Raw genomic sequence first — 17,155 nt, forward strand, 5'->3', positions numbered from 1 at the left:
ATAAAGTACCAGTTACTGCTCTTTTTCAATGTCCAGGATGAGGACATACTCTGAACTTCTGCATAAGTACCTCTCATGCTAATTAATAATGAAATGTAGTAAAAATGTCTATTTAGAATAAATCCCTGAAGGAACATCAGGTGCTTTCAAGTGGGAGAGCAATGACTAGATGATATCTTCAAGCTCATCATAGGCAATCTGCACTTTGAAAGTAATTATTGAAAGACCTCATGACAGATTGCTATCTCCTGCATATGTAAATATCCAGAGGTTTTACCCAGTTACTAAGAGTTTTAGCATACTCCAAAATTTGCTGACACTGAATGTTTCATATATTCATTGCTGAGATGTTTTTCTTGTTGTTCTTATTAGGCAGTTGGTAAAATCTTGTCTGGTCTTGCTCAGTGTGGAGCATGGGGATGCTTTGATGAGTTCAATCGTATCGATGCTTCTGTGCTTTCAGTCATTTCTTCTCAGATTCAGACTATTCGAAAAGCTTTAATGAATCATATGAAAAGATTTCAGGTAAATATTAAAAATGAAGAATAATTGTGAAAGCTAATATTGTTTTTGAGGCTGGTTCAGAGTCAGACCCCTTCATTAGATCAAAAGGCTGCCTTCTGTAATTCATCTGTGCTGGGCATTTCAATCTCCAGATAATGTGCTCTCAGAGATGTTAGATCCTTACTGATTTGCTAGGTTCTTCCTTTATGAAGTGAGAGAAAAGTAAGCTATACAGGATAATAGTAAATAAATGGGATAATGCTGTAGCACTAATTAGGGATAAGAGCAAATTGATGTGGATTGTGAGGCTTTGTTTACTGATATTTATTGGAATTCAAAACCCTCAGACAGAAAATGTGATAGAGAAATGTGAAATGTTTTGATGTTTATGTGCAAGATACAGTGAGAAGATACACACAGTGGGATGAATGTATCTGGATGACTATCTAAAGCTAAATATTTTAACATGTTGTCCTCATCAGGTGCCCCAGTATTGCTGGGTTTCTGTTTGAGCATTCCAATTTCACATTGTTCTAACATATCCTTATACCTTTAGTTTGAAGGACAGGAGATTGCCCTTGACAGCCGAATGGCCATTTTTATCACAATGAATCCTGGTTATGCTGGCCGGACTGAGCTTCCTGAGTCTGTAAAAGCTTTATTCAGGCCTGTGGTTGTTATTGTACCAGATCTTCAGCAAATCTGTGAAATCATGCTCTTTTCTGAAGGGTTCCTTATGGCAAAGGTAAGAAAATTTTATTGCTACCCATAGCCATGTATGCACGGCCAGTGTTTGGCTGTGACTTACACATGTGTGCTTCTCTAACTTAAAATCTCAAACAGGTCCTTGCAAAAAAGATGACAGTGCTATACAAGCTGGCAAAGGAGCAGCTTTCTAAGCAACATCATTATGACTTTGGACTGCGAGCCCTTAAATCAGTGTTGGTGATGGCTGGAGAACTGAAAAGGGGATCACCAGACCTCACTGAGGTAGATTTACTATTTTGTTACATCTTTTTCATTAGGAAAAGGATGTGTTTACACATCTGCTGCAGATTGTCTGTGTTGGAACTAGGAGCATTTATATTACTTGTCTTATTTCACTTACTCTCACTCAGTCTCATCATGCCCTCTGCCAGCAAGTTACCATCAGAACTGAGGTCAAAGCAGGGAAATCTGTAGAAAATGAAGTATTCTATTTCTTTTTATGCAAGCAGCCAGATGAATGTCTCTGGATGAATAATGAAAGTGTTTTTTGAGCAATGAGTGCTCTAGTTGTGCAATTGTATAGCTCATGTAGTAAACCTATAAATGGAAGTTACTCAGTACTGCATTGCTTTCTATGGCTTTCTTTTAAACCTAGTTTTTATTTCTATGTGTACAGTTCTGATACCCAGTTGCTTAGGGAAATTCTCTTTCAAATTTCTTCTTAAAGACTTGGAGACAGCTGAAGGAACCTCTCATACAAGGTTATGTAGAGATGCACACTGCAGGTTTGCAGGAAGCTATGGTCTAAATGATGTTCTCAGGGGGACTACAGAACCTGGATATGTTCATATAACAGTTGGTTATTTTGACATCAGATCATGTGATGTGGGCCACTCCAGCCATGTGCTGTTCGGTTATTACGGTAGAAAAAGGCAGTGTATTATAATTTGCTATTGGTCTGCTTAGTTCTTATGAAATAACCTTTGTTTCCACTACAGACTGATGCCAAGAAAACATTCTCAAAGCTCCACTAAAGTAATCAGGCAATAGTTTTGAGAGTGTTTAAGTTACTACATATTAGATAATTGGTTAGATGTTCGATAAACATTGATTCTGCTGTGTTTTGTCTAGGAAGTTGTACTGATGAGAGCTCTACGAGATATGAATCTTCCTAAATTTGTGTTTGAAGATGTACCTCTCTTCCTTGGCCTAATTTCTGACCTGTTTCCTGGCCTGGATTGCCCTCGAGTCCGCTACCCTAACTTTAATGATGCTGTGGAACAAGTACTGGAAGAATGGGGTTATGTTATTTTACCAGACCAGGTATAAAAAAATGTTACTAGCTTGCGTGTTTGCTGTAAACATTAGGCTGGATAGGCTTTGCTGCACTCTGGAGTGTCTCCAGGAAAGCTTAGATTAGTCTTTTCCACAGCAGAACTATGGACAGCAGTCTATTGAATTAATATTTACTTTTCAGGTGGATAAAGTAGTTCAGCTGTATGAGACCATGCTAACTCGACATACCACAATGGTAGTTGGACCTACTGGAGGTGGCAAGTCAGTTGTCATTAATGCTTTGTGCCAGGCCCAAAGCAAGTGAGTATAGAGTTTGATATACAGAATTCAGGTTGTAAGAGTGGCATGGACTGCATAATTAAGCCCCATGCAGTCATGAAAAATCAATAGCTGACCACAATATTTGTTTGGGTTATAACATGAGGTGGCATTTTGTCATTTTAATATTGCTTTTCTCACTCTAGGCTGGGATTATTGACTAAGCTTTACACAATGAACCCTAAAGCTATGAGTGTGATTGAGCTGTACGGGATCCTTGACCCTACCACACGAGACTGGACAGACGGAGTTCTGTCAAACATTTTTCGGGAGATCAACAGACCTACTGACAAAAAAGAGAGAAGGTAGACAGCTAGAAATCATTCTGATGACTTTTAGATACTGAGTTTTACATCAACATTTAAAAAAAATATATTTGATACTGAACTATTAAAAGGCCCAAATGCTAAATAAATAGAAAATGTCTAAGGATCTTTATGTCTTCTGTGAGTTTCCAGCCTCTGTGAGATGGATGGAAAGTATGCAATTATCAGAAATGAATGGGAGGATTCAAAACACCTGGGCTGACATCTGAATTCTTAAATATGTTAGTAAAATCAGAGGTTAGTCAGTGCCTTCTGGCTCCTGTATCCACAGATACATTCTGTTTGATGGAGATGTGGATGCTCTCTGGGTTGAAAACATGAATTCTGTCATGGATGACAACAGGTTATTGACCCTGGCAAATGGCGAGCGGATTAGACTTCAGTCTCACTGTGCTTTGTTGTTTGAGGTAAGCAATGAGTTAAATTGTGCATGGTAATTTAATATCTGGGAAGGATTAGGTACAGATGACTCTAATAACCTTAAAAACAGTGACTGGATCTTTTCTTTGTTTAACTGTATGATTATCTTATATGCTTATCTGATAGGTTGGTGACTTACAGTATGCATCTCCTGCCACGGTGTCCCGCTGTGGAATGGTCTTTGTAGATCCTAAAAATCTGAGGTATAAGCCCTCCTGGGAGAAGTGGATAAAAGGAAGAGAAAACGAGGTGGGAATTTCTGCACTTGTTCAGAGAGTATCTATATTAAATGCTAACTGTAGACAGCTGTAGAACCCCTCAGTCTTTGTAAAGGTAGTCTCAATTTCTGACAGCAAATCTAATCACTAGGCCTGCAGCAGAGGGCTAAAGAGAGTTCCCAGCTTTTCTAACTCTGGTTGTTTCTGAGAACTGAAGAACCAAGAAATCAGTTTGCCTCATCTCCTGAGGTAATAGTGAGATTGCTTAGATCCTTATTTCTTAAATTTAGATTAAAAACTCCAGTCCATGGGGAGCAGAATTAAGACAACTTAGTTGCTAGCACCAGAGCAATATAGATCCTCACCTTCTGAGAATTCAACCCATGCAGTGTCACATTCCTTCATGTGACTGTACCTTGTCTTTGGTAGAAGTGGTACCTTCAAGAAAAATCATACTTGGTTAGCCAGGTATTGATGGGAAGCTCTGTTCTCAAAAATCGGCTTTCCAGGTTTCTGTGAGCTGAATTATTATCCTTTTTGTTCCTCAGCAAGAGAGAACCGAATTGAATCGCCTCTTTGAAAAATATGTGCCCTCCCTTATTGATATGATTGTAGAGGGAATTACAGATGGAAGCCATGGAGAAAGGCTGAAGACCATTGTTCCTCAATCAGATTTAAATATGGTAAGGAACAGAGAATAAAGGTTGAAAATGGTTATCTGAAAAGAGGATTGGAATGATGGAGAGAGTAAAATCCTCCCAAAGAAAGCACAGAAATATCTGTGCTGAAATATCAGTTTGCTAGTGATGAGCACCAAGAGTCAAAAGAAAGAGTCAGTTCCTAACAGTGCTCTTCTACTGTGTCAGTAGCTACACCTGTAAGGAGTAAAGATAAGCAGACAGTTAAACACCTGAAACATTAAGTGTTTTCATGACAATTCTGTTCACAGCTTTGTTTTGTTTTGAAACAGGTGGTGCAGTTGACTGTGATGCTGGAAGCTCTGGTTGTTCAGCCTGATTATCCTGATGTTCTGGAGTGTTTTTTCTTAGAAGCTTTGTACTCCTCCTTAGGTGCTGCTCTTCTGGATGCTGGGAGAATTAAATTTGATGAACATGTTAAACGTATTTCCTGCATGTCTATTGTTTGTGATGACAACATCCTGGCTAAGCCAGGGGAGCTGCCAGGTAGGGTCTTGTCATAATTTAGTCTGAATGACATCAATTGTATTAGAAAAGTGTTAGTTTCCATGAAGGCAGAACATTGTTCTTCCTTTCAGCTAAATATCTTGGTAGAACAATGTGCTCTCTGAAGGACTATCACTGAAAACCATGTAGAGGTACTGATGCTAGATGACCGGTTTACCCTCACAGAACTATACTTGTCTATGCCAAGCTGAAGAGAGAAACAGTGAAAGAAAAAATGAAACATGAAGGGAAAGCCAGTGGAAGGTGCTTAAGAAGCAATAGTATGATCTAAGTGCTGGACTGAGAGAATTTTGGTGCATTTCTTAGTGGGTTAAATGAGAAGTAAACAGAACAGAGTGTTGCCCAGCTTGGTCCAGAATCTTACCCTTCTCTTTCAGCTCAGATTATTTTCTTCTGAAATATTTCAATGTCCTAGAAAACCTCATATGGCTTAATGATTTGCAGGTCAGCTGCCAACTTTGTATGACTTCCATTTTGATGGATTTCAAAAAAAGTGGGTACCTTGGATGAAACTTGTTCCTGAATATATTCATAAACCTCAAGTAAAATTTCTTGACATTCTAGGTGAGTGTGAGAGAAAATACAGTGATGATATGCCTTTCATTTATAATGTGCTACCACTGAGTGCATGGCACCTAGCATGAGACAATCTTTTTCTGTACCGAAGGTCATCTGCACAGGTTCAGTTTCTTGTGACAGCACAAATCAATTTATTTAATGTTCTTGCCATCATCATTTAGCAGCAGTAGAGCTGAATTACAGCACTGTGTAATAAAGAAATGGGGAAGGGATGAAAAGCTTGTTTCAGGTAATAAGACTTATTGGAGCTAACAGTGCCTTTTACAAGCCAGAATAGCAATAGATTCACAAACTGCTTTGCCAGAAAATCTAGAAAAAATACTAGCTCTACTTGGTAGGTCAAAATTATGTTCTTAAGACTGTTACTGGCTGTTACTTCAAGCACTGTATAATGGTGACAGGTGCTTTTCATGGTTAAGGACAAATTAAGGCAGGTTACTCTACAGTAATACTTCAGCAAGTACAGCTTAACTTCACTGACAGAAGAGTTCATTATGTGATCTCTGTATTTGTTCCTAGTGGCAGGCTATTCACAGAGAAAAATTTCATCTCTGTAGAGTTCTGGAAAAAGGCTTATAATCCAAATAAATCCTGATTATGCCCTCTAAAAAGGGATTAAATGGAGCCTAACCAGTTCATGACCCTCTTATATGGAAGATGAATGCTTAAAAAATGTATCTATATGAGAAAAGATCCCAACAATAAAAGCTGAAATAGGATGGTTGAGCAATGAAAATTTTCTTTCATCATTGTTAGTGAGTGGATATTTCAGATGTTGTCTTTGTGCAACTGCATGTTAATACCTTGAGAGTCTGATCCAACACTATGCTATAAATATCAGTCCCCGCCGCTGTACTGCGTTTTAATTTAACCTGAGATCACATTATTGATCTTTTTCAGTGCCTACAGTGGATACAACACGCACTACTTGGTTACTAGAGCAGATGGCAAAAGTAAAACACCCAGTTGTTCTTGTAGGTGTATCGGGTACATCTAAAACAGCAACTACACAAAACTTCCTAAACAACCTGAACAAAGACCTCAATGTATGTATTTTGCCTTGTTTGTAAAGCTGTGTTTTCATTCTTTGTCCTTGTTTTAAACCTGCATTGTGAATAAAGGGACCAGAGAAGTGTTTCCTTTATGTTTGACACTCTAAGTACATTTTTGGAATGCTTTATTTAAAAGACCAGGTAAAAATCCATTCTCATCCATTTCCTCCCCTTTGCAGCTGCTGCTAGTAATTAACTTCTCTTCTCGTACAACATCAATGGACATTCAGAGAAACCTAGAGGCAAACATAGAGAAAAGAACTAAAGACACCTATGGCCCTCCTATGGGAAAACGCCTCATTGTTTTCATGGATGATATGAATATGCCAAGGGTAAGCTGCCAACAGATTGCAAGGTAGTGTAGAAATATTTGGGCTGGCACCAGTGGCCCTTCATACACAGATCCACTGAATCGCTCCAGTTCATGACTGGATTTGAGCTTAGGATCTCCAGAAGAGTCGGACTTGCATGTAGTATGGAGTATTTCTGTCTGATACAATATTTGTCCTATAAAAGAGATGATGTTGGATCATTTCTCTATACCATTAAAATCATGTTTCTGTGACCTAATATTGCCTCAGGTTGTGTACTGCAGAAACCATCCCTTTCCCTTTACAAATAGGGCAAAAGAGTATGTGTGCATTTAGTCTGTCTTGGAGGAGAAGCACTTTTCTCATAGAAGACATTGAAATAAATGTTCACAGTCAGACCTTGAGCTTTACAAAGTGTCATTTTAGTCCTTGTAACATCCTCCTGAGTATGGAGCACAATATTTCCACATTTATAGCAGTAATTGGCATGCTGATAGACTGTGTCCTAAATATCTTGGCTCTTTTGTATTACAAAGGTTGATGAGTATGGCACACAACAACCCATTGCACTATTGAAGCTGCTGCTAGAAAAGGGCATCTTGTATGACCGTGGTAAAGAGATGAACTGCAAATCTCTTCGAGACCTGGGGTTTATTGCTGCCATGGGCAAGGCTGGAGGAGGTCGGAATGAAGTTGACCCTCGATTCATCTCACTCTTCAGTGTTTTTAACATACCTTTTCCTTCTGAGCAGTCACTGAATTTGATCTATAGCTCCATCCTGAAAGGCCACACTGCGGTAATTTCACTGTTTTTAAATGGTTGCTCAGCATGTTTCTAATTTGTAAATAGACATTTATTTCTGTTATCACAAGATCTGAAGTCTTCTGTTATTAGGCTTTCTTCTTCCTCTCCTCCTTTTTCTTCCTCTCCTCTTTCTCAAAGGACAAATTTACAGTGTTTTGATAAATGTTTGAATGATATGTAAAGATTCAAGTCAGGAGTCACAGGTTGAAATGTGTGAATCACTTGGTTATGGTGCCTATAACCAAATACAAAAAGGTCAGCAAACCCTTTCTTGAATGACAGTGAACCATTTCATATAGTGCAGTAGGCTGTGTTACTAGCAGGCAACCTGCAACGTTGTGTAAGAAAAAAGCAGTTCGTATTTTTTTCTGCTGTAGAAGAGCTTTGGGAGTTCCAGTCATGGAATCTGATATTACCTTCAGCACTGTGCAAGCTTGGGAGTGAAGGTGGCCCTGACCCAAACATTTAAATGCAGAATGTTCAGCCTACAGAGGAATAGGAAGTTCTGAAAGTGCTTGCCCTCATATATATACCCAGCATGGTTAAAAGATGGAAAGTAGAATATATTCAATAGCATTGAGGTCTCTCTGGGCAATCTCATGCAAACTCTTCTTCTTTCTCATGCTTGCAGGTGTTTAATGAGCCTGTAGCAGCCATCTCAGACAAGATTACTCTGTGTACTTTGGAGCTTTATAAAATGATTATTCGTGACCTACCCCCCACTCCTTCCAAATTCCACTACATTTTTAACCTGCGGGATCTTTCCAGGGTCTATAATGGACTCATTCTGACATCTCCAGAGAGGTAAGAATAGAAAAATTGTCTTCAATGGTCCTCCATCTATTTAAACTGGATGAATCTGGGTGAAGGTGAGGTAATTTGGTCTATGAAATCAGTCACATTTGGTCACTTTTCATTAAACCATCACCACAATGACAAAATGTTCAGGAGCAGCCTACACTGTAGTATTACTCTTGATGACAAACAGTGATGTGATGTGATGTGATAGTCCTTCTTAAATAAAATATCCAGGGGTTAAAATGCAAGCCAATTAATTATTTGCCCTTATGAAAAGAACAAAACCGAAAAGAGTAAAACTCAGTCCAGGCTTTGGTCAGTGCTATCAACCATATGGCCTTAGGAATCACGTCAGCTCATTTGGTGCAGTCTGCTATTTCAATTTTAATGTAGGTTTCAAACAGTGACCCAGATGGTGAGAGTTTGGAGAAATGAGTGCCTGAGGGTTTTCCATGACAGGCTGATTAATGAAGCAGACAAAATGTTGGTGAGTAATTTCTTTCAATTTTCAGTAGTCTATGGCAACTAATTTGCAACAGCAACGTTGGCAACTGTTGCACTCGGATCTTGCAGTCAAGACTGCAGCCTTGCTAACCATTCTGTTCCTCCATTAATTTAAAACATGGCTCATGGACTTTTCTGAAGTGATTGGCAGACTGAGTAGGTCTTGTGGAGGAGTGGAGAGTGTCACTGAGTTTGCCAGTCCAGGGACATGAATTAGCACTGTCATGGGTGACAAAGTGTGAGAGCTGTGCAGAGGAAACTGAATCACTTCAAGTCATTTTCCTTTAGGAGGGCTTGTATCAGAATGTGACTATGTGGGAAAAAAAAAAAAAGCAGAGTCCTTAAACAATGGATCAAATTTTTGCTATTAATGCAAACTGAAAAATGCTCCAAATCTTAAAAGAATTATGCCAGTTTCATACCTTGAGAGCTAAGGGAAGAAATGGAGTAAAATTTACTTGGATATATGCAGCTTGCTGAGTTGAAAAGAGCTTAATGAATATGACCTCAGATGTCTGACTCATTTCATATCCTTGAAGGTACAAGGTCATATACAAAACCTGATTGAAGAGAATTTCAAAGATGACTTAGAGCAGGCCATGAGGGATCCTATTCTTTTTGGAGATTTCAGAACAGCACTGAGTGAAGATGAACCTCGTATTTATGAGGATATCCAAGACTATGATGCAGCAAAAGCTGTCTTTCAGGTACTGTGCATCAGCTTGTAACTGTGCCTCATTCTGTCTCTGTGCCTGAGGAATGAGCAGGAGCCTGCCTCAAACTGTGGGCAATCTGTTCCCTTTCTGTGTGCACAATTTCCTGTGCACTGTTTCCCATTTGGGGACTGCAGTCATGAAAACTGAGGGTCAGCTACAGAGTCAACAGTGTTTACCAATAGTTTACTTTTGCTGAGGAAGGGGAAAGGAATAGTGCTGCTAAATGGGTTGTTATTTGATTAATGTTATTAATTGCTTCATAGGTCGCCTAGTAACATTCTGTCCACCTTTCTCTGCAGGAGATTTTGGAGGAATATAATGAATTTCATACGAAAATTAATCTGGTTCTTTTTAATGATGCTTTGGAGCACTTAATCCATGTACATCGCATCATACGGATGGATCGTGGGCATGCGCTGCTTATAGGAGTGGGGGGCTCAGGAAAGCAGTCCCTAACGAGACTGGCTGCCTATACAGCTGGCTGTGAGGTTAGTAACTCTGCATCTCTGCAGTGAATCAGGATTAAAATGGCAGGGAAGGAGGGAAATCAGACAGACAAGATAATAGCAGGCTGACATCTCATCCCTGTGGAGAGAAAATCGGGGTGAGGTGATTGAAAGTCAGGGTGAGATCTAAGATGGTGGCTGTGGGTGATCTGGGCAGGAAGCTGTCGGTGCCTGAATCTGGGTTTTGGTACTGGGAATAGAAAAAAAGATGGGTTTTGCAGAGAACAACTAACAGTCCCTACTGCTTTTGTTAGTTATCTGTAGTACAGCAACACTCAGTGTTGCTTGAGGAACCTTGTGATTGATACTATAATATTTTGGATAGGAAATGTTCTTCTCTCAGAGGTACTTTCAGTCTCTTACAGGAGCTTGGAAAGGAAGAACAAAAGAGGGGGATGAACACAAAGCAATTTTGAAAATGGAGTCTAGCAGCGTTGTACAAATGCAGTTTTTAAAAAGAATGTAGTGCACAATTATTTTGATACTTGCACATTTACTGATGATAGGGGCTAAGCCAAACCTCTAGATCCAGTCTAACTGAAATTTAGAGGTGCCATCATGTCTTGGGCCCATCCTTCTCTTCTCAGTATATGTTTTTATCCTCAGGTATTTGAGATCATCTTGAGTCGAGGATATGGAGAGAATAATTTCCGGGAAGATTTGAAAAAATTGTACCAGAAGCTGGGTATTGAGAACAAGTCAACGGTCTTCTTGTTTACAGATGCCCATGTAGCAGAAGAGAGTTTCCTGGAGCTCATCAACAATATGTTAACTTCAGGTGGCTTAGGCAGCCTCAATTGCTCCCCATCAGTATCTATTTGTGCCTCACGACCTCGAATGTACCCTTGGTCCAGCTATTACTGTTTCACCCTGTGTCCTCTGCTGCTTTACTTAATTACACCTTTCAGTATTACCTGGAATGATCTTGGCCTTAATAATGGCTTTTTAGCATCTTGTTACAGTCATTCATATGTGTCTGGGAAGGTGATAGAGTTAACTCATGCTGATCATGATGTTGCAGGAGTCTCAGATTTCTTCCAAGACTGAGATCTATCTTCAGCTGCCACCAACCCACTTTTTGACCCATTGGCTTTTGGATAGCATTCACTGCAGCAACTGCTTACACACACACACACACACACAGAGAATTTGGTATGTTTTAGTGTACACAGCAGCTGAAAAGGAGCAGCAGCTAGCACTGTGTGATCACCCTCTCTACAGAAATTCCTACACAGCCTCATTTGAAGACAGATGTGTCAAATCCCGTTCCATGGTCTAGTTTTCCCTGTTACTGGTCTGCTTATTTCAGTCATTAGGTAACTTATGAAATATTTGCCACATGATTGAGAGGATAAAAGTATGAACTGATGGTTTCTAGACACCAATGAAGATTTTCTTAGCAGAGTTAAAAACACTTTATGTTCTTGTGACATTTTGTACATGTTGCTGGAGCCAAACAAGAATGAATTAATTATTCCTCTAAATTCCCTCACATCATCCCAAGTACTCTCTTTGTTTTCTGTGGGGCCTGGGGGAGGAGAAGAACAGACAGATTAATAGCTTCGTTCAAAACTATCCAGAATCATTTTTGCAGTGCTAGGTTTAAAATCTGTGATGCTGGTTTCTCATCTACCCTATACCAAACCATATGGTTTTCTCATACTGGTTGTTCTCACTAGTATTCCTCTATCCTTATGTTACAGGAATGGTGCCAGCCCTTTTTCCAGATGATGAAAAAGACTCCATAATAAGTCAGATTGGAGAGGAAGCTACTAAAGCTGGCATGCACCCAGCTAAAGAAAGTGTCTGGCAATATTTTGTAAACAAATGTGCAAGCAACCTGCACATTGTCCTGGGAATGTCCCCAGTTGGGGACAGTCTGAGAATGTGGTGCAGAAATTTCCCAGGTATCTTTGTACACACTACTTACTCCCTTCCCTGGGAAATACATACAGCTTTGCAGGCAAGAGAAAGTCTCCAGTGGACACTCAGAGATGCCTGGCAGATAAAGCTAAGCAGAGGAGGTTTCATGATTAAAGATTCACAGTGCATGATTTTTTCCCCAGTTAATTACCACATATCAGTGAGTATTATTGATTAGCATTTACCAGATTAGCTAAATTTTCCAGATGAACAGTTGGAAATCAATTGGTTATCCCCATTGAACTGGAAATATACAGCCTATATCTGAGCCTCTCTTCTGTAGTTTACAGAAGAATGTGTGGTATTAAATCGTTATGAAACTAGGATTGTGGTAAGAAGAAACAGTTTTATATCCAAAATCAAAAAAGGGACACCCACTGAGAGAAAAAACACTTGAACCTGGTGGATGCTGCACTTAGCAGTGGCTGAAAGGAATCCTGGAAGAGAGAGTAAAAGATGTGAATGAGTGAGAATCCTAACCCAGGCATTAAAATACCTTGTTGCAGCTCTTGGCTGCCATCCTGTAGACCAGGACAGCCTAAAGGATGGCACAGGGGTTGGCAGGACACAGGGGCAAAGTTGGTTGTTTCAAACTAGGAGAATTCTGGTAAATTATGTTGCTAAGCAGGAGTAAAATGAGACACATCCTGCAGATTCATGATACAAATAAAGCAAAGCATGGGACTACCTGGCAGATTAGGGTCCTGTTTCACATAGGAATTGTTCAAATAACATTATCCTTTTATTTTAAGGTCTTGTCAATAATACTGGTATTGACTGGTTCTTGCCCTGGCCCCGCCAAGCCTTGTATGCAGTTGCACAATCCTTTGTTGGTATGTAAAATGTCAGAATTTTAACCCTTTGGGATAGCCTAAGAAATATATTCTTTACTCTGCAGTTGTAGATTTTGTAATTTAATTTCCTGTTTTGCTTGTTACCCCGAATCTAAATGGGTGATTCAAAACCCCAGTCAAAAAATGGTTTTGGATTAAATTTCTTACTCAAATAGATTTTTTGAATGGGTGAAATTAAAACTCCTAGATCTGCAGACAATGTGGTCTGCCTACCAGGAGGTCTAGGTGCTCTTGCTTTTTGCCCAAGCCTGACTTAGATGTACATAAGAATGATTATCATGCTCTTAAAAACACTGACAAACCTAAACCTTTGCCATTTTCTGATTCTTTTGCCCAACTTTAGGAAATAACAATCGAATCCCCTCAGAGATCTCCGAGTCAGTGATTGAGCACATGGTCATGGTGCATGAATCTGTAGGGGATTTCAGCAAGAGGTTTCTACAGAAACTGAGACGTAGCAACCACGTCACACCAAAGAATTATCTTGATTTCATCAATAATTACTCCAGACTGCTGAATGAGAAAAATGAGTTCATTTTAGGTAAGGCTGTGTAGATATTTTCTACTTGCTAAGACTTGATCTAAATGTTTTAAAGAGAAAAAAAAATGTGGTGAGAATCCAACCTATTACTCATGTTGTGCAAAAACAATTTTATCAGTGCTATCTCAAATGTTGTGCTGGCATCTGGTTGTGACATTGGACCAGGAGCCTGACCACATGTGAATGTTCATGTCAAACTGTGGGCTGTCCTCAAATGCTTTTGTACATGAACATGAGCCAGAATCTCCATACCCAGATGCTCCTCTATTTGAGGAGTCTGATTAAATTTAATACTAGCTCAGCCTTTGATATTCTTCCTCAAGAAGCAATTCTTATTCATACTTCAGTGGGCACTGAAATATGTGAAGAGGATGAAACTTGAACACTGTAATATAGACACGGGGACAGTGTGGCGACTTAGGGAGGCTTAGGAAAGGAAAAATTTCTTAGAGTAATTTTCCTTTCATAACCAAGGCTGCTTGCTGCCAAGTGCACCTCCAAACGTAATCACCTTCTGTGAGGCTGTCTGATAGATAGTACACAATCAATCAATAACATTTCTCCTTTTTTTTCCCCTTTTAATTTCTGCCTAGCACAATGCAAACGTCTGGAAGGGGGCTTAGATAAACTGAAGGAAGCCAGTGTACAGCTGGTTGAGCTGAACATGAAACTTGCTGAGCAAAGGATTGTGCTACAAGAAAAATCAGCTGCTTGTCAGACTTTGTTAGGAGAGATTTCAACAAACAAACAAGTAGGTAGGTAGTATACGACTAGTGAAATGTCCCACATGCTAAGCACAGTTCACAGAGTTTGAGTTGGATTGGAAGACCCTCTAAGAGCTCCAGGTGCTTCTAGAGAGAACTCTCTTGGTCTGTCCATGATGATCCAGTGTAATGCTAGATGTGTACATCTCTTTTCTTGCCCAGATTACCATCTTTTCCTGTATGTTTAACCTACAGTACTTTACACAACTCAATACTATGTTTGCCTGCACTTGTCATCTCTTTCCAAAGTATAGGGCATAATGTGGGAAAGAGGCATTAGCAAGAAAGGGACCTTCTGATTCAGAAAATTATTATTAAGGGGAAAACAGAGGGAAGCATCGGAGGAAAAGGGATTATGTATGCTGTTGTATGGAACATTCACAGAGTTCCTGTTCTGGTGATGGAACTGTAAACACTGGCAAGCTAGCAACAAAAGGATACTAAACTGATGGTAATTTCTGATTTTCAGTGAAGTGCAAATCTATATTAGTGTATGTTTGGTATACATATCTGAATACTCCATTTATGGTCTTGCCTTTGCAATTCTTAGCTGAAGAGAAGAAAAAACTGGCTGAAGAAAAAGCTGCAGAGATAGAGCAACAGAATATGATTATTGCTAAGGAGAAGATGGCTGCTGAGACAGCTTTGGCTGAAGTCATACCTATTTTAGATGCTGCCAAACTGGAGCTTCAGAAGCTTGACAAGTCTGATGTTACTGAGATCAGGTGACTTATTTGGATGTAGCATAACTCTTGGAAATTCACTGAGACCCCCTTCTTTGCAGGGTCTGAGCCTTTGCCTCACCTTTCTCATCTGTGGGTGTAGGGGTGGAAGTTGGGACATCAGTTGTCCAGGTGCAGAGATCACAACAGAATCCCTTGATTCTTAGTCCAGGATTTCCCCTCAAGCCTGTACTTCCAGTCCCTTGTTTGAAGTCTTCCCCATATTTCCCTACACTCTGTCTGATGCACTAGAAACTGGTTTGTTTTTTGCCCAAGCAGAGGCTGTCCAAACCATTTCATTCCTCCTCTGTTTCTATTCTTTGTAAATCGGAACACAAACCAGTTATTTTTGGCAGCATGAAAATGTATTTCTCTGCAGAATTAACTTCTCCCTGTGTTTTTAGAATACATCTTGTATTTGGGGAGAGATGTAAAAGCACATCCAGTCCCTTGGCTCTCCCTGAAATAGCAATGGCTCTTCCTTCCCTGCCATGCTTGTTTAGTTTTCATTCTGTCATACATCTCTGGATTCTTCCTTTATTAATTCTCCCAATGGGAAGCTGCTTCACTGCCTGAGGGAAGAATTTCACACCCTGGATTTTAGACCTTCCACTATTTAAATCCCTTCATATTTAATTGATCAGATTGTCTGAATGAAAGAATCTGCTTTGAGCTTTTTGACTAGTTAATAATTTCTTGTCTGCTCTGAGTTATCTTTTTTACCATGTGTAGAATGTCTTACGTACTAGCTCTTGCTGTATTGCAATGACTCCTAATGGCAAATGCTTGTGTCTGGCCTCAGTAGTTTGTCTCCTTTCTCTCCTCCACTGTCTCCTTCATTGGATTTCTAGATCCTTTGCAAAGCCCCCTAAGCAGGTACAGGGTGTTTTGGAATGTGTTCTTATAATGAGGGGCTACAAAGAATTAAACTGGAAGACAGCCAAAGGAATGATGTCTGAGGCAAATTTCCTGCGATCCCTGATGGAGATAGATTTTGATGGAATTACTCAGAGCCAAGTGAAATCTATCCGAGGTAAACAACTGATCTCTATACTTGGAATGAAGGTAGGGTCTCAGTAATGTGATTAACTATGTCAGCAGCAGCCCTTGCAGTGCTGTTTGGGAGGGTGGGATTCACTTGCACAAGAGGACAGCACTGCAGATGTTACACTGTTGGCATGACTGGATTTTCCAAAGGTCAAAGACCTTCTGCTATGTGTTACATCCAGTTTGTACCTTAGCTACTTACGCTCTGGTTTAGAGCAGGCAAGAGACAAACAAGATAAAGAAACAAGCAGGTTAGCTGAGCAGGTCTGCTGTCTGATGTTAGCCACCTAATAGAATTATGACCTCATCCACATGATGGCAATTAATTATACATAGGTAAGCTATATCTAAAGCTTAAAGGCCTAACTTTGCACATGCTCACAAGGCTGTAGTCCAGAGTGGTACCACTAAGGAAGGAATTTGGATCTTTGAACAAAATTGTGTCTGACTGCTGCAGAGAAAAGAAACTATGATCCTCAGACTAGTCCTGAACGCACTCCCTTCACGGAGACAGAACTTGAAAAATCACTCTCAGTATTGTGCTTGTGTTTTTACGGCCCAGTAGCTTCATCTTAAGGTCAGAGTCTCTTTAATAGTCTGACAAATATTTCACATTGTCTGTCCCAGCATTGCTTGATATTGCTGGTAAGGAAAGCTGTTTGTTGGAGGATTTCTGCACCGTAATTCAACTCACTTGCAATATTTTTGTATTTGCCCATTTAGCTCTGTTAAAAAGTCTTAACACTACCTTCGGTGAAATGGAACTTGTTAGCAGAGCAGGACTGGGAATGTTAAAGTTTGTTGATGCAGTGATGAGCTACTGTGATGTAGTTAAAGAAGTCAAGCCAAAGAGAGAACAGGTAAAGTGTGTGGGTTCACATTCAAAGGAGGGTGAAATATGGTCCTGATAAAACTAATATAGAATCACAGAATGATAGGGGAGATCATCTAGTCCAACCTCCCTGCCAGAGCAGGCTCATCTACAGCGGGTTGTACAGGACGTTGTCTAGGCAGGTTTTGAATTACCCCAGAGACAGA

At 39.8% G+C, this 17,155-nt stretch overlaps 1 protein-coding gene across 1 annotated transcript in view; it reads left to right on the plus strand.

Annotated features, from left to right (window-relative positions):
- The window catches only part of DNAH10 (dynein axonemal heavy chain 10), a 53,764-nt gene that overhangs the window by 18,700 nt on the left and 17,909 nt on the right, over positions 1-17,155 (plus strand). Inside the window, exons 28-53 of the mRNA XM_054173254.1 lie at positions 373-525; positions 1,061-1,249; positions 1,348-1,494; positions 2,344-2,535; positions 2,690-2,808; positions 2,973-3,131; positions 3,424-3,559; positions 3,699-3,821; positions 4,339-4,473; positions 4,761-4,974; positions 5,440-5,559; positions 6,475-6,620; positions 6,806-6,958; positions 7,474-7,734; positions 8,374-8,546; positions 8,934-9,027; positions 9,584-9,751; positions 10,060-10,248; positions 10,873-11,044; positions 11,970-12,173; positions 12,942-13,022; positions 13,387-13,584; positions 14,178-14,339; positions 14,899-15,073; positions 15,922-16,103; positions 16,841-16,977. Of these exons, the coding sequence (XP_054029229.1) occupies positions 373-525; positions 1,061-1,249; positions 1,348-1,494; positions 2,344-2,535; positions 2,690-2,808; positions 2,973-3,131; positions 3,424-3,559; positions 3,699-3,821; positions 4,339-4,473; positions 4,761-4,974; positions 5,440-5,559; positions 6,475-6,620; positions 6,806-6,958; positions 7,474-7,734; positions 8,374-8,546; positions 8,934-9,027; positions 9,584-9,751; positions 10,060-10,248; positions 10,873-11,044; positions 11,970-12,173; positions 12,942-13,022; positions 13,387-13,584; positions 14,178-14,339; positions 14,899-15,073; positions 15,922-16,103; positions 16,841-16,977 (4,182 nt within the window). The remainder of the gene's footprint in view (positions 1-372; positions 526-1,060; positions 1,250-1,347; positions 1,495-2,343; positions 2,536-2,689; positions 2,809-2,972; positions 3,132-3,423; positions 3,560-3,698; positions 3,822-4,338; positions 4,474-4,760; positions 4,975-5,439; positions 5,560-6,474; positions 6,621-6,805; positions 6,959-7,473; positions 7,735-8,373; positions 8,547-8,933; positions 9,028-9,583; positions 9,752-10,059; positions 10,249-10,872; positions 11,045-11,969; positions 12,174-12,941; positions 13,023-13,386; positions 13,585-14,177; positions 14,340-14,898; positions 15,074-15,921; positions 16,104-16,840; positions 16,978-17,155) is intronic.

This window comes from Dryobates pubescens, chromosome 25 (assembly GCF_014839835.1).
Source record: "Dryobates pubescens isolate bDryPub1 chromosome 25, bDryPub1.pri, whole genome shotgun sequence".
Lineage (NCBI taxonomy): Eukaryota > Metazoa > Chordata > Aves > Piciformes > Picidae > Dryobates > Dryobates pubescens.